Source organism: Marmota flaviventris, chromosome 6 (genome assembly GCF_047511675.1).
Source record: "Marmota flaviventris isolate mMarFla1 chromosome 6, mMarFla1.hap1, whole genome shotgun sequence".
Taxonomy (NCBI): Eukaryota; Metazoa; Chordata; class Mammalia; order Rodentia; family Sciuridae; genus Marmota; species Marmota flaviventris.
The window spans coordinates 15197181-15210170 of NC_092503.1; the positions used below are offsets into that span (position 1 = coordinate 15197181).

Here is a 12990-nt window from a genome sequence, read left to right on the forward strand (position 1 = left end):
ACTAGATCACGTGGAATAGCAGCAAGAAGAAACTCGGGGTGTTTTTTATCAGCTGTCTCATGATGCCACTGAAGGAGTCTCAGAATGCTAGCCGAGGGGTTATGGACTTGATGTGGTGTCCCCCCAAATCTCCTGTGAATGCACAAACATTGAGTGGTGAAGTGATTAGACTGTGAGAGCTGTAACCTAGTCGGTCCATCCTAGTTTGAATGGATGGCCTGGGTGGTAACGTAAGCAGAGAGGCGTGGCTGGAGGAGGGGGGTTGCTCGGGAGTGCACCTTCCCCGTGGCCCCTTCCCCTTTCAGCTTCCTGACTCCACTGTGAGCTGAGCAGCTGACCTCCGCTGGGCCCCTCCCCTGCAATATGCTGCCTCACCTCACCGAGAGCTATGGAGTCAGCCATCTCTGGACTGAGACCTTTGAAGCCACGAGCCCCAAGTAAACTTTTTGTCCTGTAAGCTGTTTTGGTCATAGTGATGAAAAAGCTGACTAAAACACCTGAAGATCGGCTTGTCAGGGTCAAAGAACTTATCCGGACAGAGCAAGGACAGAGCCGGGTCTCCAGACATCCACAGTCTGACAGTTTTACCAGCCAATGATGCAGTGGCTCAGGAAGCAGTCAGAAGCACAAAGCCACAGCTCAAGTCATCAGAGAAACACAGTGGGTGACAGGAAGACACTGACATCAGAGGAAAAAATGAACCCTTCCCCCTGCAAATTCAATCACAAGAAAGCCTGTTCCCCCCACAACCAGGAGACGTTCTGAGGTCTCGAGAGGAAAGAGGAGTGGAAAGGGCCGGGCTGGAATTACCTCATCCTCACTGCTGTCCGGAGGAAGGCAGATGTGACTGATGTTCAGACCAGCCTGAAAGGAACACGAGGTTGTCTGTCACTAGGAGCTTATAGTGATAAGAATTATAATGAATTAAAACAAGACAAAACCAAACAAAAAAACAGCAATGCTCACCTCCTCAGCCAAATTCTGGTTGACTTCCTGCATCAAGTTGTCATCTCCTGTCTTAGGAGAGAGAGGCAAGAGGAGAAGAGAAGGTAATGACGTGAAGAAAACAGCTCAAGAAGGCACAGAAAATGCAGCGACTGATTATTACAAATTATCTAATCACAAAGACAGTATGGAAAGTGGATAAAAATAAAAACAGACTCATAGCTGGTATTTAGGAACACACCTAGACTTCCAAGTTATGTTACTTTTAAAAAAATTAACACCCTGTATATTCTAAGGCATGTGAGAAAGGCATTGCCAGGTCGCCAATGTCCTGCTCTACAGGAAAACACACAGGCAGGAGTTGAAACGGTACCCCGAGTGGAAAGTCCAAGGGCGGGCACGTGCCCAGGAGACCTAAGCTCCCGACCCAGCTTCCTGCTAACTACCGTTCCTAGTGAGGGACTATGGATCCGACCCCAAAGAACCTAAGTACCCAGAGCACAGCTCTGTATCTGGAAAAGCACACACCGACGGATCTGGAAGCTGCTCTTCAGACACACTGGAGGCATGCCAAACACAACAGGGCAGTCCAACTTCTTGGGTGTGCCAGCCTCTAGGCTTGGCCACCTCCTCCCTTCCCTGCACCTGCCATCACACAAGGATGCCAGTGATGACGGCAACAGTGCAACGGTAGCTCAGCACTAAAGGGGCTGCTGCCAAAAAATGTTCATGACATACAACGCCCTTTTGACATGGTAATGACTCCTGGCATGTCAAGCTTACAGCAGGCATTAAAAGATTGAGTGAAGAGATTACCAAGCACCCACATGTTGTCTAGCATCTGTCTTTCTCAGAAACAAAGGGGAGCCTTTTTCCCAATCACCTCCAAATCACAGTTGATAAGCATTTATAAACACCCACGGGCTACATTAAATCCTACACTATGCAGGTGTGGGCACCTGATTACTGACCTCTGGGGCCACCCACACCTTACAGAGAACTCAGCAGGGCAACCACCAAGCATCAACAAACCAAGCCTGCTCTTCCCAGACAAGAAGCGAGCTGGTCTTCTGTTGATGATCATTTTCTAAATTGAGAGGCATCCTGAAGTAGCACGAAGGCTTACCTGAATGATAACCAGAACCGGCTGAAAGGTAGGGTTTTTTTCTTGCAATAAATTCAGCACTTCTTTTGAATTTTGAATGACTTCTCTAAATTGAGAAAGGAAAACAGCAGTCATTTCTTTGTTAATGAGGAGAAAGCCATATTTTCTTACAAAGTTCGAGGTATCTTCTACAAAGTTTGTTACTGTAGGTGACAATAAGAAGACAACAGGAGGAGCACCCAGGTTACCGTGCATGGTGGGGAGAAGCAGGACAACAGTGCCAACAGGGACCTCAAAAAATCTTAACTTGTAAAAATGTGACAATCCAATTTTTAAAAATATGCAGAGGAAACAAGCTAGATGTAATGATAATTTTCTAGAGGTGAATTTTTCTCTTGCACTCCCCAAGATAACTATACCAAAAAGTTGGGGTTTCTATTTTAAGTAATCCCATTCCTCTACCAGAGAAATGAGTTTGGGGACCAAGGAGAAGGAAAGAAAATGTAGGTGGGGAGAGGGGGGTGGAGACAGGGGCTCAGGGAGGGGCTGGCTGTTGGATAAGAAGTGGTGTCAGGCTGATTTCTGTGTCCCAGAGTTTCAAAAACCATGTGAAGGGAGAGGAAGGGGAGGGAAATGTAAATTGCAGAAATGGGGTATGTCAGAATCCATTTGGTAGCACCCTAAAGGCCTCTCTGGAAGAGCCTCTTCCTACTAGGGGCAGCGCCTCTCAAACCCAGCACTTTGCTTCGCAGCCCTGGAGGTAAAAGGTGCCAGCCCAGGGTAGGTAGACCAGGTAAATATGGCAAGAACCAGGCTTGCTCTCTGGATGAGGGATTTCAGAAGCCACCTTCACGCGTAAGAAATGTTCTCACTAGCACACCAACAACAGGAGTAGACCCCCACCCCCACATTCACAACAGATCAAAGTTCACCTTTGTAAGTTCCCGACTTCAATGTCAAGACCATCTTTTTGGAACCCAGGGACTCGCACATGCTAGGCAAGCATTCTACCACTAAGGTATACCCCTAGATCATCTTCAAATGGTGTTTTTGGTCTCCAACAGGTTCTTACAAGCACCTGATAGATTTCAAAAACACAAGAAGAGATTCCTGCAAGATCCCCTCAGCAGTCAGTCGCCAAGAGCAAACTATCTCCCAGTTTTCAACAAGGTAGTTAGAAATGTGACCAGAGGGCACTGCAGCCCTCTGGTGGGTAGACGAGGGGGTGGTCAGGAAGGAAATGCTTCCAAACTCACAACCCAACAAGCCTCTGTGTTGTCACCCAGGCTAGAACTGGAAGACTAGGTGGGCAGGCAACTGTACACAGCCTGTGACCATTTGTTTGTTTTGGTTTAAACACTCGGGATAAAGCAACCTAATTCCCAGCAAAGTATTGTGTTGAATAAATGAGGCCATATGGTAAAGTTGGTAAATCACCATATAAGTGGGCACTACACCCCATCCGTCCTGGGATGGGTGGCTAAGGCCCACAAGCTGCACTGTCTCCCAGCCTGCAAAGGCTGCTCATGTAGGCCAGATTTGGTTCTCATTTTTGCCCAGCCAGGGAAGCCACCAGAGTGGGAGTGGCAAAAGGACCATCCAGGAAACTTGCTAAAAATAAAGGTTTCTACACTCGCCCCAGAGAGTCTGAGTCAAGATTTTGGGTGGGGCCCAGGAATGTGTCTCTGACTGGGCGTCCAGGATTCCGGGTCACTGACATGGAAACACAGCCAGGTCTGGAGCTCTACCAGGGCTGGCAGTTCACTTGGTCTCCATGGAGCCCGGCTTCCTTATCTGTAAGACAGGTGCTCCCCAGGGGCTCTTAACCCTTTTCTTTTTTTTTCTTTTCTATTCTCTTACTTTTTCTGGGGGTGGGAGGGATACTGGGGATGGAACCCAGGGGCACATGTCCAACCACCTTATTTTTTATTTTAGGACAGGATCTCCCTTAAGTTGCTGAGATTTCAATAACTTGCTGCTACTGCTCTCAAACTTGTGATCCTCCTGCTTCAGCCTCCCTAGTCACTGGGAATGTAGATCCACACCCCAGCTCCCTGATTCCTTTTTTTATAATTGGATTTTTTTTTCCTGTGCTACAAAGCTAACCTAAGCACTAAAAACACTCATTCTGATAGTAATAGTCATTTCCTCAGAAACATCCAAAGTCTTGCCCACCTCAGTAAAACAAAAAGAACACTACCACAGATAAGTCATGGGTAAAAAGAGATTTTCCTTTTAAAATAGCTGGGAGAGTATAGAAGATATGGGTGGATAAACAGGGTTCAACATTGTAGCCAACAAAGCTAATAAAACAAACTGTCCTTGCCCAGACAACCTGCCACTTGTTTGAGGGTTACTCATTATTCCGACAGCAATAAGCAATGAGCACAGCAAGCAAGAAGCCACCACGTTCAATGAAGACAAATAGTAGCACAAATGTTTCTGATCAGAGATTTTCCAGAACACATGGCCCTGTTAACTCCATCTGACTGGGAACAAGTGGGAGGAGTGTGTGATGCTAGCTCGACTGTCATGTGTAACTAAAACTCAGAATTATAGTATTAAAGATAATTTAATAGTATCTTAAGCCATCACCACTGGCTTTATTATTTGTTACAATTACCCTAGATGTATCTTCCACCACTACTATCTCCAGCAGCTCATCCTCTGGCCTCTTGTGCAGTAAACATGTTATCAGGACACAAAGCTGCCTCAGCTAGCTGTGGTCATGCTGCCAAAGAGCTGGGGAGGAAGCAGTCAGTCAGGTTATTGAAAACTGTCAATTTAGGTTTATATTTCTGCATGCTGAGCCTATTTATTAATAATGTTCTACATTTCAACTTTTCCATTCTTTCCAAGGCAAAAGAGGTTATTCTACAAATACAACAAAGGTTTGTAAAGCAGACTCCTCCAGAGACGTCTCCCGGTGTTCAGAGGAGTTCTGGGTAAAAGCAGTGGACAGCAGTTTAATATACAACAGTAACAATAACAATGGCTGGGAACTACCTTTCATAGTACTTCCATGTTAGCTGAACGTGGCCACCAGCTGGGAAGCACATTTCCCAGTGTCACTCACCTGTAGCCGGGTGGGCTCTTATGAGCCTTCTTGACAATAAGAATGCTCAGTCAAAAGGACCCTGAACCAGCAACCTTGGCCCTTTCCCCTCTTGCTGGCTATAAGGTGGTGACACCAAAGTGATGGTCTTTTTTCCAGAACTGGAGCAGTGAGTAGCCATCACAGGGATCAACTATCATAGGGGTTATCATAGAGATCGTCATCTATGGTTTCTGTGTGTCCCCCAAAGTTCATGTGTTGGATACTTAATCCCCAGTGCAGCAGTGCAGGCAGATAACTGGACATGAGGACACTTCTGGGAGTGTGTTCCTGTTGAAAGGTTGACTTTGCACCCTATCCCTCGTGCCTTTGACCATGTTATGATGCAGCCAGAAGGCCTTTGCCAGAAAAAGACACCTTGATATTGGACTTTCAAGCCTCTGGAACTGCAAGACATTTCTGTTGTTTATAAATTACCCAGGTTGTGGCATTCTGCCATAGCTGCACAAAATGAATTAAGATCTCTTTTAGAGTAGCCTGGCCTATTTTCAACGTTATGCAGAAGACTGATCTGAGGGCCCCAACTGGATGATCTTTTTTTTTTACTGCATTCCACCAAATCTAAGATAACAAAAGACACACCACTATTTTATGAACCACTAAGAAAAAGAAAAGATTCTGCCAGTTAACTGTGGCACAATCTTTTTTAACACAAAGTATTTATGCTGTAAGTACTGACAGATTTTTTTTTTTTTTTTGTAGTTGGGGCTTAAACCCAGGGCCTCTCACACACTACCCAAGTGCTCTACCACTGAGGTACAACTTTGGCCCAACAAAAATTTTTAGACTTATTAACACATGGAATGTGTTTTGCCATAAACCACTCACATTTATGTATATACATAAAAAGAAAACCAACTTAATTGAGGTATTCTGAAATGTCACATTCAGGATCTGCCTTTTCTGAATTTGATTTAAAAACTCCAACATATTTTTGTTATTTGCAGGTCACTGTTTCTACACCCCACCCCCACCCCATACAATTACCATGTGTGTTATAAGAGCACTGGGGATATGGTATTTCTTAAAAGGCCATGTCATTTTTGTCTTCAGTACCTTAGACACCCTCAGTACCTTAGACATCTTCCTGTTACTACAACAGAATATCTAAGTAACTTACAGAGAGGAAAGATTTCTTTTGGTTCACAGTCATGAAGACTCTTGTTCAAGATTGGGCAGCTCACCACTGCCTTGGGGCTCTGGCAAGGGCAAGGCATGATCATGGGAGTATGTGGTAGAGCAAAACCACTTACTTTGTGAGCCAGAAAGAAAAGATAAAGGATACCAGGGTCTCACAATCCCCTTTAAGAACATGCTCCCAAACACCTAAGGACCTTCTCTAAGGCCCCACCTCTCAAAGTTCCTCCACCTCCTAGCAGCACCACACTCTGGGCCAACCCTTTAACACATGAAGGATATTCAGCATCCCGACTGCAGCACAGGCTCTGCATGTGCTGAATCTGGTGCTGTCATGATTACAACAGATGTTAATGGACATCATCCGAAACCCTATTATTTCCTAAAATTACCTTAGCATGCCGGTAAACTGAGACACTACCACCAGAACAGTTTACTTACTATACCTCTCAGGGAGCTTGTCCCTTAACTGTTCTGACTCATATTCATGAATCAAGAGCCAACATCTGAGGCTCCTGAATGTCTACTCCAGCTTGACTGTTCTAGTCAGCTTCCTTTCCCCTTTCCTCCAAATCTGGGGGGAACCTTTTTCAGAGCTGAGACTTTCAGGAAACCAAGCACATAACTCAAACAGCAAGTACAGCAATACCCATGGCCATGACTAGTTCCTACAGGTGTAGGTAATGCCAGATGCCAAGTGACTGCCATCTGGCCAACAGTATCAACCAACTGGAAGACAAATATCAGTTTTAGAGATACTGAAGAAGTATGTCCTAGAGTCCCTAGGGTACCTTAAAACTCACAACCACTTCAGGAAGTCAGTGACTGCCATGGTTTGGATCTGGACTGTCTCCCAAAGACTTGGTCCCCAGTGTAGAAATGTTCAGAGGTGGGGACTTTCAGGATGTGATTGGATAATAAGGGCTCTGATGTCATCAATGTATTAATCCACTGATGGATTCATAATCTGTCTGACTATTGGAAGGTGATAGAAACTGAAGGAGGTGGGGCCTAATTGCAGAAGCAGGTCCTGGGAGGCAAACCTTTGGCAACTACATTTGTCTGTCCCCACCTCAGCTTTCCCACAGCTGTGACCTGGTAGCTTTCCTCGGACGACACCCTCTGTCCTGATGTTTTTGTTTTGCGTTCTGCATTGGAGCCAGTTGACCATGGACTAAAACCTTTGAAACCATAAGTTAAAAAATTTTCTTCCCCTAAGTTGATTTTTTTCAGGAATATTTTCACAGCAAAGCTAACATTGTGGTTTCAATTTTTATAGAGGAAGACACAGATTCAACAGCTTGTCCAAGAACTCAACAGCTAATGAGTGGTAAAGTCGAGTTGGAAAGAGGTCACTTGACTCTTACTCATAATTAAATGAAGCAGAGACACATGACTTAACACTTCGCTGTGGTTTACAACAGGAGCCAACAAATGAAGACTCACTATTATTGTTATTTATTTGTTTTGAGACAAAGGCTTAATTGGAAAGAAGAGGCATATTCAAGGGAGAACAAGGAAGAAACTTTGGGGGGTAAAGCAAAGAATACACATTCAAGGGAAAATGTAGGCCACCTCCAGAGGGAGAGACCACCAACTATTACATTTTTAAATGGTTAAAAAAATAGAAATAAGGTCTATGGCATGGGAAAATTATATGAAATTCAACTTTCAGTGTCCATTAATAAATTGTTCAATTTCATTTAAAAATGATAGAAAAATTTGTTTTGTTATAAAAGTATCTACATCATATTTTTAAATTTAGTTCATTAAATCTAAAATATTACTACCCATCCCATTATGCACTTTGATTTTAGAACATGAAAAAACTAATTGCCAACATTTGTTGAGGGCTTAGTATGCAACAGTTCCTGGGCAATGCATTTCCTATGTGCTCTCTCACTTAACTGTTTCATGGTTGCTGGTGCTGAGTACTGTTATTTGCTCCATTTTCCTGAGGAACTGAGTATGGGGGGCCTAGGGGTCTAGAATCCCTCCCAACAACTCTACTCATCTTTAAGCATGGCTTTAAACAACTGAACACACACGAACAAAACCCTCAGTTGGTCCCAAGTCTTGATTCATCCACCACCACAATGCCTAGCATAGATTTGGGTGTGGTTAGAGACTGAAGAGACAGGGTCCCTGCCCTGCTGGAACTTACATCAGGTGGGTGAAACAAAAGAAATGAGCCAATAAAAAAGGGACAAGAAAATTTGAGGTAATAATAAGTGCTATCTAGAAAATAAAACAGGGGTGATGGGTTTGCCTCCCAAGCTGTCTTCAGACCCTACCGCACCAAGAGGCTAGGTTGGGAACTGGTTAAATCTAATGACCCAAATTCAATCCAACATTCAGAAGATGACAGGTAATCTAAATAAATGGCTCCTCCTCCTCATCGCATCATAAAGAAGCCTGGGTAAGTCATCACGGGAGAGGGGAGGGAGACAGACAGGCAAGGATTGGGGGAGGCAGTGACTTTTAGAATGAGGGCTAGAAGGAAAAAGAAAGGGGTGAGAGGGGAGTAGGAAGGGCCGCCTGCGCAGAGAAAGGGCACCCTGGACCCAATCCTCATCTTAGTTCAGGGAAAGGCTGGAAAGGGCTGTTCTGCCACCTTCAGGTGGGTCCAGGGCGCATTGCTCGCTCTGGGCCTCGATGAACCCACTTATCCACCGAGGGCCTGGCAGGGCTCTTCCTCCTTGGTCCACCACTCAGGGCCAGGGATGGGGACCCGTTTCGGGGTGCCAGTGTGTGGGGGACGCGGGAGGCTCCCACAGTTCGCCTCCGGGTCTGGGGACTCCCCGTATTCCCTGCGCAGCGATGCTGCAGACACGCCGGCGCGCCCTCTCAGGCTCTTTTTGACCGGCCAGGCTCCACCTCGCCTCGTGGGGACAAGCAGTCAGTCTAGACTCGGGCCCCACATGCGGGGGCCGCGGCGCTGCGGGAGCCGGGTGGCTTCAGCGTCAGGGCAGCCGAGGAGCAATCGCGCGGGCGGGCACCCGACCCGCGCGCATTCGCAGCCCCGCCACCTCCCCGCGCTCGGCGGCGAATCCCCGGCGGCAGCCCCTCCTCCGGAGTCCCGCCCTCGGCCGCGCCGCCCCTTTCCCGTTCGAGCCGCGCCCGGCGCGGTTGCATCAGAGCGGAGGGCGGCGCGCACGTGGAGCGGGGCGTGCAGGGCGGGCGGTCCAAGCCGCGCGGCGCCGGCTGAGGATGCCCGCCGCCGCCCGACCCCCAGCTCGCCCCAAAGCGCCCCTGTCCCTAGCCGGCGCGCCGGTCCGCCTCCCCGCACTTCCTCTACAAACCTCCCAGCGCCCCCAACAAGTTGGCACCAAGCACTCGCTGTTGGCACCACCCCCACGACGGTCCCCGGGACCCGCGGAAAGCCCAGAGCTCCAGCAGCCCGATCCCTGAGTCTCGGGCCGCCACCGCTGGGGACCTGCGCGCGGGCCAGGCGGGACACTCACTTGACGATGGAGTCCCGCGCTGGGGGCGCCGGGTTGCCGGGGCCGCAGCTGCTCCGGGCCTGGCCATCCTGCTGCCGCCGCTGCCCGCGCAGACCCTCCCAGCAGGCGCCGCCGCCACCGCCGCCGCCGCTGGCGCGAATGGGCACCCGGAGGTGGCGCGGCGGGCCGGGCGGCCGCGGCAGGCGGCAGGACTGGCGCAGGACGAGCGAAAGGCGCACGCTCATGATGCAGAAGGGAAAGCCGGGAGGCAGGTCCTCCTACCACACGGGGACTCGGCGGCAAGTGCCTCCCGAAGGTGTCTCGGCGGGCGCCAGAGAGAGCCAAGCCGGCCAGTAACGGGCCAGCGGCGGAAAGGACCGGGCTCTTCCTCCTCAGGAGCAGAGGCCCCTAGGGGGCACTGCACCTAGTGACGTCGGGAGGCGGGGGCCTGCGAGATGCGAGGCTGCTAGTTGGAGTTGCCTGGAAGTCAGGGTGGCTTTCAGGCATCTTCAACAGTTGCTCAAAATGTGGTTCGTGATTCAAGTCAGATGAGGGTGGGGCATCAGGTTGGCCCGAGATCTGCCCTGTCGCTGCATACCCTCCCCTCTGCCTGAAACGCTGGTGTCACCCTCGGTCTGCGAATGGCAGTTCACTTCCTCCAAGAACCAGTGGCTATGAATCCAATTTAGATAAGAGGATTTGGATTTATTCCGCTGGAGGTGTCCTGAGGTGTGTGGTCTAGGGTGTTCCGACCTCAGGCAGGTCACTTAGCCTCTGTGCACCTTCCCCGACTCAGCGATACTTTTTAAGTACCCTAATTTATAATTTTATAACTTACAAGTGATGTGGAAATAAGGTTAAAACTTCATGATTTCACAATTCCTGAGTAAAGTGTTACATTAGCGATGTAATTTTGTGATTCTCAAGTAAGGTGGGAGTAAAATTGGTCCAAGTTAGAGACACTGGTATTCACTTAGATAAATAACACTGCACTGAGTGCTGGAAAAACACGTCATTTAATCCCGAAAAATGTCATGAGTTGAGTAGTACCGGTCTCCATTTCCAACCAGGGGAGCCGTGTGTGTGTGTGTGTGTGTGTGTGTGTGTGTGTGTGTGTGTTGGTAGAGCTGCGAGTTTGCCTGGTTCCAACTAATTGTGTTCTTGATCTTCTCCCATTGTCTGTATTTTCCATTGTAGGAAGATGGTCACATCTGACCCATCATGGTTTTGTAGGATTCAGGAATAACTACATCTTCACAATCTACACATTTTACAAACAAGAATACAAATTGACAGAAGTTATATTTTGTATAAGCAAGTAAATATTTAAAATCTAGAATCACCCATTCCCCTACTGTTGTTATGATCTTGAGCAAGCCTCAAAACTCCTTTAATATGTATTTGTCTCGTCCTTAAAATGGGGACATTCATTTAACATTTATTGAACACTAGTGAACACCAACAACTGGCCAAAAAGTTGAATATTACCCAGTCCCTACCATTTAGAAGTTCCAGGTAGTAACTACTGGCAAGTGCTACATTAATGATGTTTAAAAAGGCTGTGGAGACCACAAGTGATAGGACCCCATCTACATGAAATGCCCCAAATAGGCAAATCTCTAGAGTCTGGAAGTGCATTAGTGATTACTTATAGCTAGGGATCGGGGGCTGGAGGGTTGGGAGGTGATAGCCAATAGTGAATGTAGGGTTGCTTTGGGCATGGGCAATAAAAATAAATGTTCTAACATTGATTGTGATGGTTACAAATTCTATGAATAGTCTAAAAACCATTGAATTGTGCACTTTGTGTGAATTGTAGATGAATTCTATCTCAACAAAGCTGCTATCCTTCTCCCCCAAATGGCTTCTGAGGTAAGCTTTGTGGGTCTTTGAAAATATATATACTAAACCTGGATGCTGAGGTGGGATGATCACTTGAGCTCATGAATTTGAGACCCATCTAGGCAACATAGTGAAACACTGTCTCTAATTATATACATAAATAACATATGTATACAATTTATTTCTGATTATAAAAGTAAAAATATTAATGGTCTAGCAGTTTCCAAAAAGGAAGAGAGCACTAATTAAATACTATGTATGGATGAAAATTTGAATAGAAAAAGCTGTCAAGTTAAAATCTTAAAAAACATTTCACTGGAATGGTGGGGCACACGGGCAATCCCAGCAACTTGGGAGGTAGATCACCAAAAATAGGCTAGCCTCAGCAACTTAGTGAGACCCTGTCTTAAAATTTAAAAAAAATAATAATAAATATAAAGGGCTGGGGATGTGGCTAGGTGGCAAAGCACCCCTGGGTTCAATCCCTAGTACCAAACAAAAACAAAAACAGAAAAACCCAAACCATAGACCTAAACCAAACTTAATGGAATTGGGAGCCACAGAAACTAACTTGTTATGGAAAATTACTAATGTGGAAGTGACTCAGGCAATATGTGGATGTTGCATAGCTGTTCTGTAGAGGGCATCTTGGTGCTGGTCTCAGTCCTCACTTGTTATGCTTTGGTTGTGTCCCAACAGGCTTGGTTTTCAGTCTGTGGCACTCCTAAGGGGCGGGTCTAGCAGGAGGAAGTTAGTTCAACGGAGATGCCCTGAAGGGATATTGGGGCCCCACCCACTTTCTCTATCTCTTAGCTTCCCAGCTACTAAGAGGTGAGCAGCTTTGTCCTATCTGGGGCTTCTGCCGCAAGGTACTGTCTCAACAGAAAAAAAGCAAACTGGGTGCACAATCATGGGCTGAAACCTCAGAAAGCAAGAGCCCTCTTCTTTTTCAAAGTTGTTTATCTCAGGTACCTGTCACAGCAATGGAATGCTGACTAACACAATCACCAGAGGCTCAGTCAATACACAGCTTTAAAGTGACACACTATCTTTCAGTTAGATGGTAGGTTAAAGTATAATCATGCTTTCTTGACCTGGAGGCCACATTATTTTTAAACAATGTAATGTTTTCTAACCTTAAGCAATTTTAGGTGAAAGAGTTGTTGGATTTCTTGGCATTAAGGTAATAGCATGTTTGAATCAGACATTTGTTGGTTACAATAAACTCTATTAAACTACTTAGGTTTCCCACTCTGCCCTAATTACAAAAATAATGGCCAAACTAGAATACCATGTCTGAGGAAATGTAGGACATTTAATAGCCCATCATTTTCTTACAATGTTTGACATTTATCTAAAGGCTGTCCTATTATGATTCATAACATATAAATTTTTAAAATGAT

General features: G+C 46.6%; 1 protein-coding gene across 1 annotated transcript in view; it reads right to left on the reverse strand.

Annotated features, from left to right (window-relative positions):
- Positions 1-10125, reverse strand: part of Mthfd1l (methylenetetrahydrofolate dehydrogenase (NADP+ dependent) 1 like) — a 189341-nt gene extending 179216 nt beyond the window's left edge. The window contains exons 1-4 of the mRNA XM_027939442.3: positions 9767-10125; positions 2072-2156; positions 967-1017; positions 811-864 (exon numbers count right to left, since the gene is read on the reverse strand). Coding sequence (XP_027795243.2) covers positions 811-864; positions 967-1017; positions 2072-2156; positions 9767-9990 — 414 coding nt within the window. The 5' untranslated portion in view covers positions 9991-10125. The remainder of the gene's footprint in view (positions 1-810; positions 865-966; positions 1018-2071; positions 2157-9766) is intronic.
- Between the last annotated feature and the right edge of the window lie 2865 nt (positions 10126-12990).